The sequence below is a fragment of the Mobula hypostoma genome, chromosome 6, assembly GCF_963921235.1.
Source record: "Mobula hypostoma chromosome 6, sMobHyp1.1, whole genome shotgun sequence".
Classification (NCBI taxonomy): Eukaryota; Metazoa; Chordata; class Chondrichthyes; order Myliobatiformes; family Myliobatidae; genus Mobula; species Mobula hypostoma.
In genome coordinates this window covers 164936069-164949383 of record NC_086102.1, presented here as the reverse complement: position 1 = coordinate 164949383, position 13315 = coordinate 164936069, and the positions used below count along the sequence as shown (strand labels likewise).

Here is a 13315-nt window from a genome sequence, read left to right as displayed (position 1 = left end):
TTATGTGAAACCATCTGAAGCTCAAGCTCATGTGTCATGTGAAGCCATGGTAGCAGGTGGATGGTCGTTTGAGCAGCTGGTGCACATCTCAAATCCTGGTTATGCACAAATGATGCCAAGCAGACAATCTCTGAAGAGTGTTGAGAATGGCTGGGGCCACCCACCTTGTAAAGACACTGCTCAGAAGATGGCAATGGCAAAGCACATCTGTGGAAAGATTTGCCAGGAACAATCACAGTCACCAGGACCACCCAAGTCATATGACACGGCACATAATAACGATGATGACTGGTTCAAGATTCCCCTTACTCAATGTTGATATTGAGATCATCCTTAGGATCTTTTCCCATGTCAAATACTGATCTCTTGCTACCACAGATCTTGAAATAGAGTATTTACTTTAGATGTCTGCTGTTGAACATAAGAATGAAATGGCCTGTCCAACTAAGCCACGTGAATGTCAGTTCTGGGGACATTGTTCTGGCAGATGATGAAGATGTTGCCTTGCTAATATATTTGAAAGATACTTTGAAGAGAGTGATGTTATCTCTCCCGTGCTCTTAATTGAATTGAATTGACCTGACCTTATTTCTTATATCCTTCATATACATGAGTAGTAAAAATCTTTACGTTACCTCTCTGTCTAAATGTGCAATTTATATTTATTTGTAATAAATAGTATGTACAACAGGACAGTCAATATAGCATAGAGATACAATTGTATCAGCGTGAATTAATCAGTCTGATGGGCTGGTGGAAGAAGCTGTCTCAGAGCCTGTTGGTTCTGGCTTTTAGCTGCGGTACCGTTTTATAGATGGTAGCAGTTGGAATAGTTTGTGGTTGGGGTGACTTGGGTCCCCAGTGATCCCTCGGGCCCTTTTTACACAACTGTCTTTGTAAATGTCCTGAATAGTTCGAAGTTCACATCTACAGATGCGCTGGGCTGTCCGCACCACTCTCTGCAGAGTCCTGCGATTGAGGGAAGTACAGTTCCCATACCAGGCAATGATACTGCCAGTCAGGATGCTCGCAATTGTGCCCTGTAGAAAGTTCTTAGGATTTTGGGGCCCAGACCAAACTTCTTCAACCGTCTGAAGTGAAAGAGGTGCTGTTGTGTCATACTAATTCAGGATCAGTGCTGCCTGGCATCCGATAGGCTTTATGGCAGGTGAAGCTTGCTTCTGCAAGTCGGTGATTTATAGGGGATGACTGGTGGCAATGGTCTATCGGTTAAGGCAGAAGCTAGTGAATATTACTATTAGTGGTGGCCTTTTTAGCTTGGATCTTGTAGTTCTCCAATATTGCAAGAAGCGGAATATAAATGTATCACTATAGAAGACAAATTAAATTTGTATGAAATTCTGACCAGGATGTAATTAATGTTGAAATCTTTCTATTCACCATAAGGTATGGACATACAGATAGAAACAGAAAACATTATTCACTGTGGGAAAATCCAATACTAATGGCCATTAATAAAAGTTGACTATTTATAAATCAAGTATAGAAATAAGAAGCAGAACGCAAAAGGATTGCATTTGTTGGAAACTTGAACAAAACACACGATGCTACAAATACTTAGCAGGTTCTGATGTCAAATCATGAACCTGAAACATTTATTCTGCTTCTCCACAGATGTTGCCTGACCTTCTGTTTACATCCCACACACACAAAATGCTGGAGGAACTCAGCAGGCCAGGCAACATCTATGGAAGAGTACAGTCGATGTTTCAGGCTGAGACCCTTCGGCAGGACTGGAGGAAAAAAAAGCCGAGGAGCAGATTTAAAAGGTGGAGGAAGGGAAGAGAGAAAAACACAAGGTGATAGGTGAAACCTGAAGGGGGAGGGATGAAGTAAAGAGCTGGGAAGCTGATTGGTGAAAGAGCTACAGGGCTGGAGAAGGGTGAATCTGATAGGTGGGCACAGAAGGCCATGGAAGAAAGAGAAGAGGGAGGAGCATGAAAGGGAGGCAATGGGCAGGCAAGAAGATAAGTGAGAGATGGAAAAGGGGATGGGGAATGGTGAATAGGGGGCATTACCAGAAGTTTGAGAATTTGATGTTCATGTCATCAGGTTGGGCGCTATGCAGACAGAATATAAGGTGTTGTCCTCCAACCTGGGTGTGGCCTCAGCATGACAATCAAGGAGGCCATGGATTGACAGATCGGAAAGGGAATGGGAAGTCGAATTAAAATTTGCACATATATTTCTCATTTATCATCCTGGAATCAGATCAAAATTGCAGCTACATGAATTTTGTTTGTCTTTTTGAGCTCTATATATGTATACCACAGTGATGAAATCTGGAGTACAAAAGATGACCTTTGTAAATAAGAGTATCTATTATCTTTTGTTTGTTAAATTCTTTTGATTTAGTCCCTGCAGTATGTGGCTTAAAAAATGTTATTCTGCCCTTCAGTTAAATTAAATTTGAATACTTCAAGAATATTTGGTTAAAGCCAAAGTGCCTGTTTTTATTAAAGGATGTACTATACATTGAGCACCCAAAAGATAATTACCATATATACCTTGAAATGAACTATGTTAAAGAAATATTCCTGCAAAATACATTTATTCTGGTCCATAATAATGTAAACAAATTAGCATGTTTTACACTGAAGCAGTCAAAATGCATATAGACTTTTTTTTTAATTTCTAGATGCCATAAGCATCACAAACAAAATGCCAGCAAGCCTACATTTCCAGAGCTGGAAATGTCTGAAGCTGATAGAGGAAAATGGTGTTTGCAGTGAAAGCGTGCAAGGTAGTCTCACGAGGACAGGATCACTTCCCAAGAACTTTCAGCAGCCAGTCCGTTTCACCTTGGTATAGGTGGCAGAGGTGGGGCACCTCGCTCTCTCCGGGATGGATCTGTTACAGTAAAAGGTCAAGATTATTGCAAGATTTCAAGAATAACGATTTGAGCCAAATACAATACTGTGAATTCCGGTTAATTGGGCTATCTGTTAACCAGGGCAGCTGCCTTATTTGGGACACCTCTTCAAGAAAAAAAAACACTAAATCGAGAAAATAGCTAGGATTGCCTCGGTTTATATGGGACAGTATGCCCTTTAATTGGTGGAAGGAGATTGCTGGTGAATAATTTCGAACTAGTGTCAGTCACAAGCACTTTCATGGCTGTTAGACCCTACACCATGCTTTGAGCAAAGTTTTTAAATAGCATCAGTTGCATATATTTGTGTTCAAAAATCAGTGAGTTTAATCACTGACAGCTGACAAAAAATAAGCAGCAGGACAATTCAGAACTGTTTTTCTCACCGTGGTTTAAAACATTCAAGTTTGGATATGCTAAAAATAGCTAGGAGTGAAAATGAAACAATTTCACTCTTTCAACAAGTTAGAAACTACAAAGAGTTTTAAGGTTTTGACAATCATCTTGACAGTTACAATGCAAATGAAGATTTGGAGGATGCAATTCTCTAATGTATTGTATGAAGGCAATACATTATCTGCACTGGGTGTCTACACTGATTTTGTTCATCAATGGTTATTAATTAAAGGAACGACAGAAACTTTAACTCAATTCCTATTTCCACAAGCAATTAAAATCTAACCAATAATACTTAAAATAGTACAAACGGAACCCACTTGAATTTCTTTATCCTCCAACAAAATAAAATTCAGTATATTTTGAAACAGGGCTAAACATTACTTCTTTCTGTTATTTATGCTGTTTTAAATAGTGAAGTACATTTAAAACTTTGTTTCTACACCCTCCGCTCCCCTCCCCCACTTTTGGCAGTAGTTTGGCTTATTTTCAGAAGTGTATGCTTACTGCTGGGCCCTCACCCAGAAATGGAAACAGGAAGTATAGCAGGGTTAATAACTGTTAAATTCTCATGGTAAAGAAATTAAATATGCAAGAAATAATCTTGGGGGTAACCGTATTCAACTTTAAAATGTTTCAAATGAAAAGTTTTCTTAGTTCCACTGTTTCAGACTTTTAGTCTTGTTACTCACCTCTACTCTCTGACTTGCTCTGTTTACTGGGATAAGTTTTTGGAAAGTTTACGTATGGTTCTGGTGGTGGAAGATCTGAGATGGAATGGAAAGAAAATCTTCCTTCCCATTCATCTGCGGGCAGAAAACAGTCAAATTGACAATCATGGACATCAGAATGAGTCAGAATTCAGTCATCAGAAAGCCTGCCTGCTCTTGCTTTGGTCTTCCAAATGAGCTCAGAGCTTACCTCAGCAGTTCTGACGGATGCAACTTGTGGTGGTGTGCTAGCTGAATCTCTGACAGTGAGGCCGTGCACTTTCGAAGATATTTTCCAGATGGTAACAGATAGCTAGAACAAGTTCTGTTCACTAAATTGGGAAAATGTGGATAACCAGCTAAGATATTCCCCTAAGTCCTACGCCCAATTTAAGCACAGCTGTCAAACATACTTGAATGTATTATACATTCAAAATCAATTAAAACTTCTCTGAAACCATTTAAAAAACTCAAGGACACTGGAAACTACAAAGGGACTTTCACTTTAAAAAGTCTAAATTGATTTAGTTTCTTGCTGCTTCTGCCATTTATGTTGATGGCAAAGCACTAAATGTGCTGGGTCAAACTGATGCAGGATTTTACTGCAGACACCTTAACAAAAGTATTATGTAAACATAAATACTTACAGAGAAGGGGGCAGGATATTGGAAATAATTGGGGAAAAACCCAAACTTGATGTTCTCAGGCTGGAAAAATCAGTTGTGGATAACTGTTCTCAACTTCTGCAAGTCCAAAACTTGCTGCCAATTATACAGGGAGAAGTTAACATTTCCCCTCTAAATCCAGTACATTTATATTGAACTCCATAAATATTGCTATGTCTGGAAACTACCATTAATTGATCCATATTTCCATCTAAACATCTACTATATCATTTGACAGTTTATATGAGTAAAAGTTGAGTTTGCATACAACTAGATTAGATTAGATTATGAGGACACTCAGTCCTTGTTTATTGTCATTTAGAAATGCATGCATTAAAAAATGATACAATGTTCCTCCAGAATGATATCACAAGAAACACAGGACAAACCAAGACTAAAACTGACCATTTGTTATAGAGCAAGGTTTCTACCATATCATCAGGCAAAGCGTAGCACAGAATCTGGTGGTTGAAACGATCAAGATGGAAATACATTGAATCTATCAAATTGTAAACTCAATGATCCATCTAATCACCACTTCATTGAAGCATGAACTCAATTTATTCCATAAAATGAAAATGAGGGGATGGAAAAATAGAAGTGTTGTTTACCTTCATACATTGCCTGAGAGGGCTCTTGAAAGCCATTCCTCATTGCTGGTGGGGGAACAGGGCTTCCTCGGTCAGGTGGTAGTGGGGGCCTGAAGCCACCCCTGGGGCTGTCTGAGACCATTCGACTTGGGGGCTGTGGGAGAGGTGGCCCTTTCTGGATACCACCATTTCTGCCTCCCAGTGGTGGAGGAGGAGGAAGAGGTCCTGTTATACAGGAGTCAGAAAATATTAGTGTACTGAGAGTAAATATACAATATGCTTAACAATGAAAATAGTATTCAAATCTATTGCTCTAATGAACACCACAAATCTACCTGTATTCAAAGCCCAAGTAAACTTTAGTATCAGAGCACATGCATGTCACCACATTCAACCCTGTGATTCATTTTCCTGCTGGCATACTCAGCAAATCTATAGAATAGTAACTATAACAGGATCAATGAAAGATCAAATAGAGTGCAGAAAACAACAATAAACTGTGCAAATGAAATAGAAATAAATAGCAATAAACAGTGAGACAAAGAGCTTTTAAAGCAAGATCATTGGTGTGGGAACATCTCAATAGATGGCAAGTGAATGCGGTTATCCCCTTTTGTTCAAGAACCTGATCGTTGTGGGATAGTAGCTGTTCCTGAACCTGGTGGTGTGAGTCCTGAGGCAGCACTGAGAGAAGAGCATGGCCTGGGTGGTGAGGATCTCTGATGATGGATGCTGCTTTCCTACAACAGCGTTTCATGTAGATGTGCTCAATGTTTGGGAGGGCTTTACCCGTAGTGCACTGGGCAAATCCACTACCTTTTGTAGGATCTTCCGTTCAAAGGCATTGGTGTTCCAGACCACACCGTGATGCTACCAGTCAATACACTCTCCACTACACATCTGTAGAAGTTTGTCAAGGCTTTTCATGTCATGCAGAATCTCTGCAGACTCTGAAAGAAGTAGAGATGCTGCTGTGCTTTCTTTGCTATTCGTTTACGTGCTGGATCCAGGACTGGTTCTCTGAAATAGTAACACCCAGGAATTTGAAGTTACTGACGCTCTCCACTTCTGATCCTCTGATGAAGACTGGGTCATGGACTTTAGGTCTTCTGAATTCTATAATCAGCTCCTTGGTCTTGCTGATATTGAGTGAGAGGTTGTTGTTACGGCACCACTCAGCCAGATTTTTAATCTCCCTCCTGTATATGCTGATTCACCACCACCTTTGATTTGGCCTACGACAGTGGTGTCATCAGCAAACTTGTGGAGCTGTGTTTAGCCACATAGTCATAGGTATAAAGTGAGTAGAGCAGGGGGCTAAGCACACAGCCCTGTGGTGCATCTGTGCTGATGGAGATCATGGAGGCGATGTTGTTGCCAATCTGAACTGACTGGGGTCTATACAAGTGAGGACATCATGGATCCAATTGCACAAGGAAGCATTGAAGCCAAGGTCTTGGAGCTTATTGATTAGTTCTGAGGGGATAATGAGGGTGAATTTCTTCAGCAAAAGGATAGTGAATCTGTGGAATTTGTTGCCACAGAGTGCTTTGGAGGTCGTCATTGGATGCAGAGATTGAAAGATTCTTCATTATTAAAGGGATTAAGGGTTGCAGGGAGAAGGCAGGAAGATGGGTTTGGAAAAAATATTCAGCCACAATTGAATGGTTGAACACTCTTAACTGACCAAATGGGCCTAATTCTGCTCTTATACCTTATGATCTCAAGGTCATCATTCTGAAGTAGACTGTTAAGGTTACCCTTGCCTTCACAGACAATATTCATCACTCAATGATATACAGTGATAAAATTTGTTTAATTTATTGAGATACAGCACAGGATGGGTCCTCCCAGTCTTTCAAGCCACACTGCTCTACTCGCTTTGCACCTATGACTATGTGGCTAAACACAGCTCCACAAGTTTGCTAATGACACCACTGTCGTAGGCCAAATCAAAGGTGATGATGGATCAGCATATACAGGAGGGAGATTAAAAATATGGCTGAGTGGTGCCGTAACAACAACCTCTCACTCAATATCCCAGTTTAACCCTAGCCTAATCACAGGACAGTTTACAACGACCAATTAACCTACCAACTTGTACATCTTTGGAACATGATGGGTAACCAGAGCACCCGGGGAAACCCATGTGGTCCTGGGGCAAACGTACAAACTCCCTGCAGGCAATGGCAGGAAATGAACCTGGGTCACTGGTACTGTAAAGTGTTGTGTTAACCACTACGCTTTACAGTACCAGCTGTAAAAGATGAGGCTACGTGGTTATTAAAGCATTTGGTTGTGCAAATTGATGACTGCATTTCTTTATCACAAGTCTTATGCGTCACCTTTGCCTGTTGGAAAGAGTGGATAACCATTGATGGTGAACGTACCTGATCTGCTTGGGGGATCTCTTACAGGTGGTGGAGGTCTTTCACTGGGAGGAAGTGGACCCCGGTTTGGCCCAGAAGAACCTGACGAAGTGCCATGGAGCGACAAGTTCCTCTGAGGAAGCCTTGGAACTTCAACCTCTGTCGCAGTGGCTGGATGACTGTGTGGGGGTCCTGGCCGATTAGGTGGTGGAGGAGGTGGTGCCTGGAAGGAAGGAGTTGGTCTAGGTGTCTGAGGAACAGGTGGTTTCTGACTCTGTGGTGGTGGAAGTGGAGGACCATCCCTGTTAATTGAAGGTCTGTTCATCATGGGAGGTGGCGGAGGCCTATCATCCATCATCCGAGCTGGAGTAGGGGGCAGCGGAGGTCTGTTGGTATTGTGAGTTGGAGGATTTGATGGAGAGGAGTTATCGTCACCAGCCCTGCCATGGCTGGGAGCTGGGTGAGATCTATTTATATTGCTTTGTGGAGGAACTGGAGGGAATTGACGGGGAGACCCTTGATTGCGATTTGGTAGGGAAGGCCCTGTGTTTGGCGGCCGACTTCCTGGGAAGGGTGGAGGACCTCTACTCTGCGTATTTGTTACTGTTGGCCGTGGTGCATTTGGTACAGGTGGTGGTCCTGCGTCAGACTTTGAACCAATATCTGGCCTTGAAAACTTTGGTTGACTTGGAGGGAATCTATTTCTTGGTGGTTCAGGGTCAGTATTCCTTGGAAATGATGCTGACCCAGGCAACCTTGGTGAGCCACCGCTTGGTGCAAATGGTCTAGGTGATCTTCCACTTGGAGGCATTAATGGTGGTCTTCCTCCTCCAGAATCTGTAGACATTAATAGGCAAATTAAGGATTTACAGAAATCAAATAATCTAAAAAAAAACAGCAAGTTTTAAGTTTTTTGTTGTTCTATGCCAAATCATTGGTCTCACCAGTCAAATGGCATTTACAACTTTATTACTTCCGCTTCTCCCCAAAGTTTTTGAAACAGATTTTCATAAACTGTGCAAACCAGCATTGCACGGCACTCTACAAATTACATTCATTGGAAATAAATCACCTCAATAGAATGATTTCAAATTACAAAGTGCATAAGGACAACAAACAAAACTTTGCTCTAATTATTTATTCTGCGGAGATAGTTTTGCAACAAATGAAGAATAGTTAAATGGGCAAGAATTTTCTGCAGTCTGTGCTGTCATGGACAGTCATAATCCAAGACTCCCTGAGAATATGAGTGAGTGAGATCATCATTTAAGACAACAGTGTGAGTGGAAGCCCCCAAGTTATCAAGCCACAGACTCACCGAGGAAGAACTCAAATTGCCTGACGCTGGCATGTCTGTAAAATCTGGTGAAAATAGCAGAGCCCAGCAAGGGGGAAAGTCGTTACTCCACAAACACAATAAGGGACACTCAACATCAGACTGCCTGGACATAATTCAAAGGGGCATCAAACATTGCTGACTCTCAGAGAGGTACACTTAATTTGACCTCATTCACTCGGACTAGCCATCTAACAGGCTCTTTGGAAGAACATACAAGATTTTTGATTTGTCACGATCTATAGAGTTAAACAATATGGTGCATTTTAGGGCAGCAAACCTTGCAATTACGGCATGTAGCAATTCATGTTTAAACTATTTATTGGGGTGTCATTATGATCAGGGTGGAAAATAGGAAAGCTCCTGTCAAGTATTTGGATTTACAAACGAAACTCCCTAAAGTGCCATAGAAAATATTATTGCTTTAGAGTTCAGGGCATGTAGAGTAATACATTGGCATGAGCATTAAACAGAAAATAAAGTTGGTGCAAATGGATCATTTCAAATCGGCAAGCAAAGGCCAAGGAGTCTGTGCTGGGGCTTTAAATATTCACAATCTACACTAGTTACAAGGACTTGTTGGCAATTGTGGCCAAGACAGCTGACAGAAAGATAGGTGGGAAAACAAGTTACATAAAGGACACAAGAGGTCACAAAGGGAAATCAGTAGATAAAGTGAACAGTGAGATATTGGCTATTATTGAAAGGGGTTTGGAATATTAAAGCAGATAAGACTTGATCCAACTGTTAGACCATACCCAGGAGAAGCCAAAAGAGCCAGCTAATGAGAAAAGGTTAAGAAGGATCAGAGATTAGGAGAGTTAAATGTCATCTTATTTTAACATTTGGAGGACAATTGACAACCCGATGCTGAAAGAATGCATCATCTAGTTTCTCATAAGGAAACTAGATCTAGGCATATACTACAGTTTTAGAATGAATGATTGCCCTTTTAAAATTGAGATGGGGAAGGACTTTATCTCTCAAAGGGTCTTGATTCTTCAGGATTCTTTACCCCAAAAGATCTGTGGAAGCTAGGAGGCCACGATAGGCAGATTTGTGAACAGTGACGAGCCAGGAATATGTTGAAGCCAGGGTCAGATTAACTATGATGTTTTGAGCAGACCCAAGGCACTGGATGGGTTTATCCTACTCCTGTTTCTTTTGTTTGTTTGTATTCTTTCCAAATAAAACAAAAAATCCTCAAAAAATGCATTTATAAATGTACAGAGGAAGATTTTACCAACTATATTACTTACCATAATTGAGTAATTCAATTAAGAGAACCAAACTGTATGAAAAGGAGTACATTAAAAAAATAACAATTAAAATTAATTACAACTCACCTGAACTTTCTCTGGCTCCTGCAGACCTCAGCTTTGGCATTCCACCAGCAAATAATCCTCCTAAACCAGGTCCACCTCCACCTCCTCCTCCTCCTCCTCCTCCTCCACCACCACCACCACCACCGGGTCCTTTAGGAGCTGTTTAACAGAACATTTGAAATGTGGAAGAATTAATATATTAAAATTACATATACTCAATGTTATGACTTCTGAGATTACACTGATTGATTACATACCCCGAATTGTGAAGATTCCTACTGGGATTGGAAACATTAGCTTTTATACACTAAGTCAGGCCGTGAAGGCAGGGGATTGGGGCTCAGACGGAAATAGATCAGCCATGATGAAATGGTGAAGCAGGCTCAATGGGCCAAATGGCCAAATTCTGCTCCTGTATCTTATGGTCTTAATGGAAATTTCAGTAAAATTAGGATTTCCATACATCCAAGACCAACAGTGGACACTAGACTCCTTGGAACTGGACTCATTGGCTTTATCTGGTATTGGACAGAAAGTTTAATTGATCTTAGGGGGGGATGAGTTATCATCCCTCTTGCCTTCTATTTCTTTAAGCAATGGTCAGTTAATATCTTTCATTGTTTCTAATGTACATTTTTAAAATCGTTTAATTATTTATGTTGTCATAATATTTCTGAACATTAGAGGTTAAAATCAAAATCCTTGACAGCAGTAACTTTGTTCAAAGTTCTGTCCATGTCTTGTCCTCCTGTCAAAACTTGTGAGAGTATTCCACAAGTGTCAATGGACTTTGTCCGTGAAACCTCATTGCCATTGAGACCTTGCTCCCTGACATCAGTAAAGCAAGTACCTCAAATCAATAAAGTCAGTCATATATATCTGACCCTGATAAGGCCAGGCACAAACGGACTGTGCATAGTGAGTCCAGGTGCGGGCCTGGTACATCACTCTAGTCTATTGGATATATAGCAAGTCAGTTTTCTCATCATTGTATTTACATACCATATTATGAGTTAGAATTATATTTGTACACCAAACAAAAAGTATTGTTTGTGAAAGTGAAATTTCCTCAAAACAGCTTGGGCAAAGGAGATTTCTGGCCATAAATTATAAAACCAGCCTTCTTGAAACTCATTATCATTTTTTGGAATGCAAGAAAGGTCACAAAGTGCAAGTTTTAACTGCTTCTCTGGAAATATCTTTATTTATTTAGGAACACTGCGTGGAGTTGGCTCTTCTGGCCCTTCAAGCCACACTGCCCTGCAACCCCCAACAACCCTGATGACGGGACAATTTACAATGACCGATTAACCTTCTCATACATCTTTGGACCATGGGAGGAAACGAGAGTACCCAGGAGAAATCCAAGCATTCCACGGGGTGGACAGACAGATTCCTTACAGATGGTGCTGGAATTGAACTCCAAACTCTGGAACGCCCCGAGTTGTTATAGGCCATGCTAACCGCTATACTATTGTGGCTCCCATGTTACACTGATTGATTATAAACCTCAAGTACATTCATATAGGGTTATGGATTTTTAATGATATAAAGTATGACTTTCTAAAACATCTGTAGAATTTTCACATAATATAAGCTTACTTGTCCAACTGAAAGTCAAGTTTTCCAAACTTACCATTAAGCAATGGTGCACTCCTATCATTGGTAACAGCCTTCTTTAGCTTTCTTGTCTTGCATATGTCTGACAAAAGTGCATCTCTTCCTGCCTGCTGACTTTTGTTCAGGGCGGGTTTTTCAGTACATGCCTAATTGTTGCCAAGGGAATAAAGTAAGAAGTATATCTACTGCTCTTAAACTATCTTACCATAGATGTTAAAATGTACCAGCAGTAATTCAAATTTAAATACCGATGTTTATCAAAGCTTGATATCAACTGAACTTCCAGGGAAGCATCATGCAAGAAGTACCTTTCTTACTTTGTAGTCATTATAAAAGGAAACTTTCCATAATCTATCAGAGGGAACTTCACATACATCTGTATTAATCCATATGGTTGATTGCAAGAGAAGATCAATAACTTGAAGGGACCGATTCAAACGCGTTACTTGGAGAATACCACTTGAGAAGTTGCATGGGGTGGGAAAGAGAGGCACCGGACATACCAAGGACCAGTTGGTGCAGGAACGTTGAGTGGAGCAGGTTCTAAAACTGTGGACAGAGTACCAAATAAAAGTGGAGACATTGAAGAGGGAGAGAGAAATTGGCAAAAGTGTTATCAATAGAGAAGCTCCCACTGCAAAAACAAGCATATGAAAAGTAGTACTATTCATTTAGGATGAGATGTTAAACTGAGGCTCTATTTACTGTCTCAAGTAAACAATTCCATGACAAATGACAAAGCTCTTCCAACCACTTTTTAATCTCCCAAACATCGGCAAAGCTGATTTTCTATTTAGTTTTGGTAGTCTGCTATACTAATAGACAGCTTCATTTTAACTATTAAACGTTGGTTGGAAAGAACTTTGAGATATCCTGGAGATTTCAAAAGGAACAATGGTTTTAAATCACAATGTATTAATTTTAGTGGATACCACTTTTCTATTTGTGCATCTTACTTGGTTAAGGAGACAACATTACTGTAAAGAAGAGATAGTCAGCTATATTATTTGTGGTCCTTGCCCACTCCTTCACCAAATGGTTCGAAACAGTGTGTGTCTTTTGCAACAGGTTCAACAGGAAGCTCAAATCTACTCACCTGATGACAATTACCTAATCAAGCTGCTTTTGTCTCCCAGAAAGCTGAGCTTTTGCAATTGCCTTTACAATTCATACTCAATGCAAATATTACAAACAAAAATGCTGTTACATATCAATAATTTACCATAGCAACTAACAGAAATATACTCCTAATAGCTCTTGAACAATTTTTAAAAATTATCCTGTCTCCATTGAAGTTCATGGGTTTCTTTAAAAATCTTTCTGAATAATTAAACAAATACATTGTCAAAATGATTTTTCAGCCTTAAACGTATTAACACTTCCCAATAAAATAATTCCCAGTCATTATTGT

At 40.3% G+C, this 13315-nt stretch overlaps 1 protein-coding gene across 6 annotated transcripts in view; it reads right to left on the bottom strand.

Moving 5' to 3' along the window:
* Window positions 1-2435: 2435 nt before the first annotated feature.
* wipf1b (WAS/WASL interacting protein family, member 1b) overlaps window positions 2436-13315 on the bottom strand; it is a 126977-nt gene continuing 116097 nt past the window's right edge. For all 6 annotated transcript variants that reach the window (XM_063052137.1, XM_063052139.1, XM_063052142.1 and 3 more), the window contains exons 3-8: window positions 11921-12050; window positions 10306-10443; window positions 7645-8460; window positions 5276-5479; window positions 3982-4095; window positions 2436-2871 (exon numbers count right to left, since the gene is read on the bottom strand). In XM_063052137.1, coding sequence (XP_062908207.1) covers window positions 2819-2871; window positions 3982-4095; window positions 5276-5479; window positions 7645-8460; window positions 10306-10443; window positions 11921-12050 — 1455 coding nt within the window. In that variant the 3' untranslated portion in view covers window positions 2436-2818. The remainder of the gene's footprint in view (window positions 2872-3981; window positions 4096-5275; window positions 5480-7644; window positions 8461-10305; window positions 10444-11920; window positions 12051-13315) is intronic.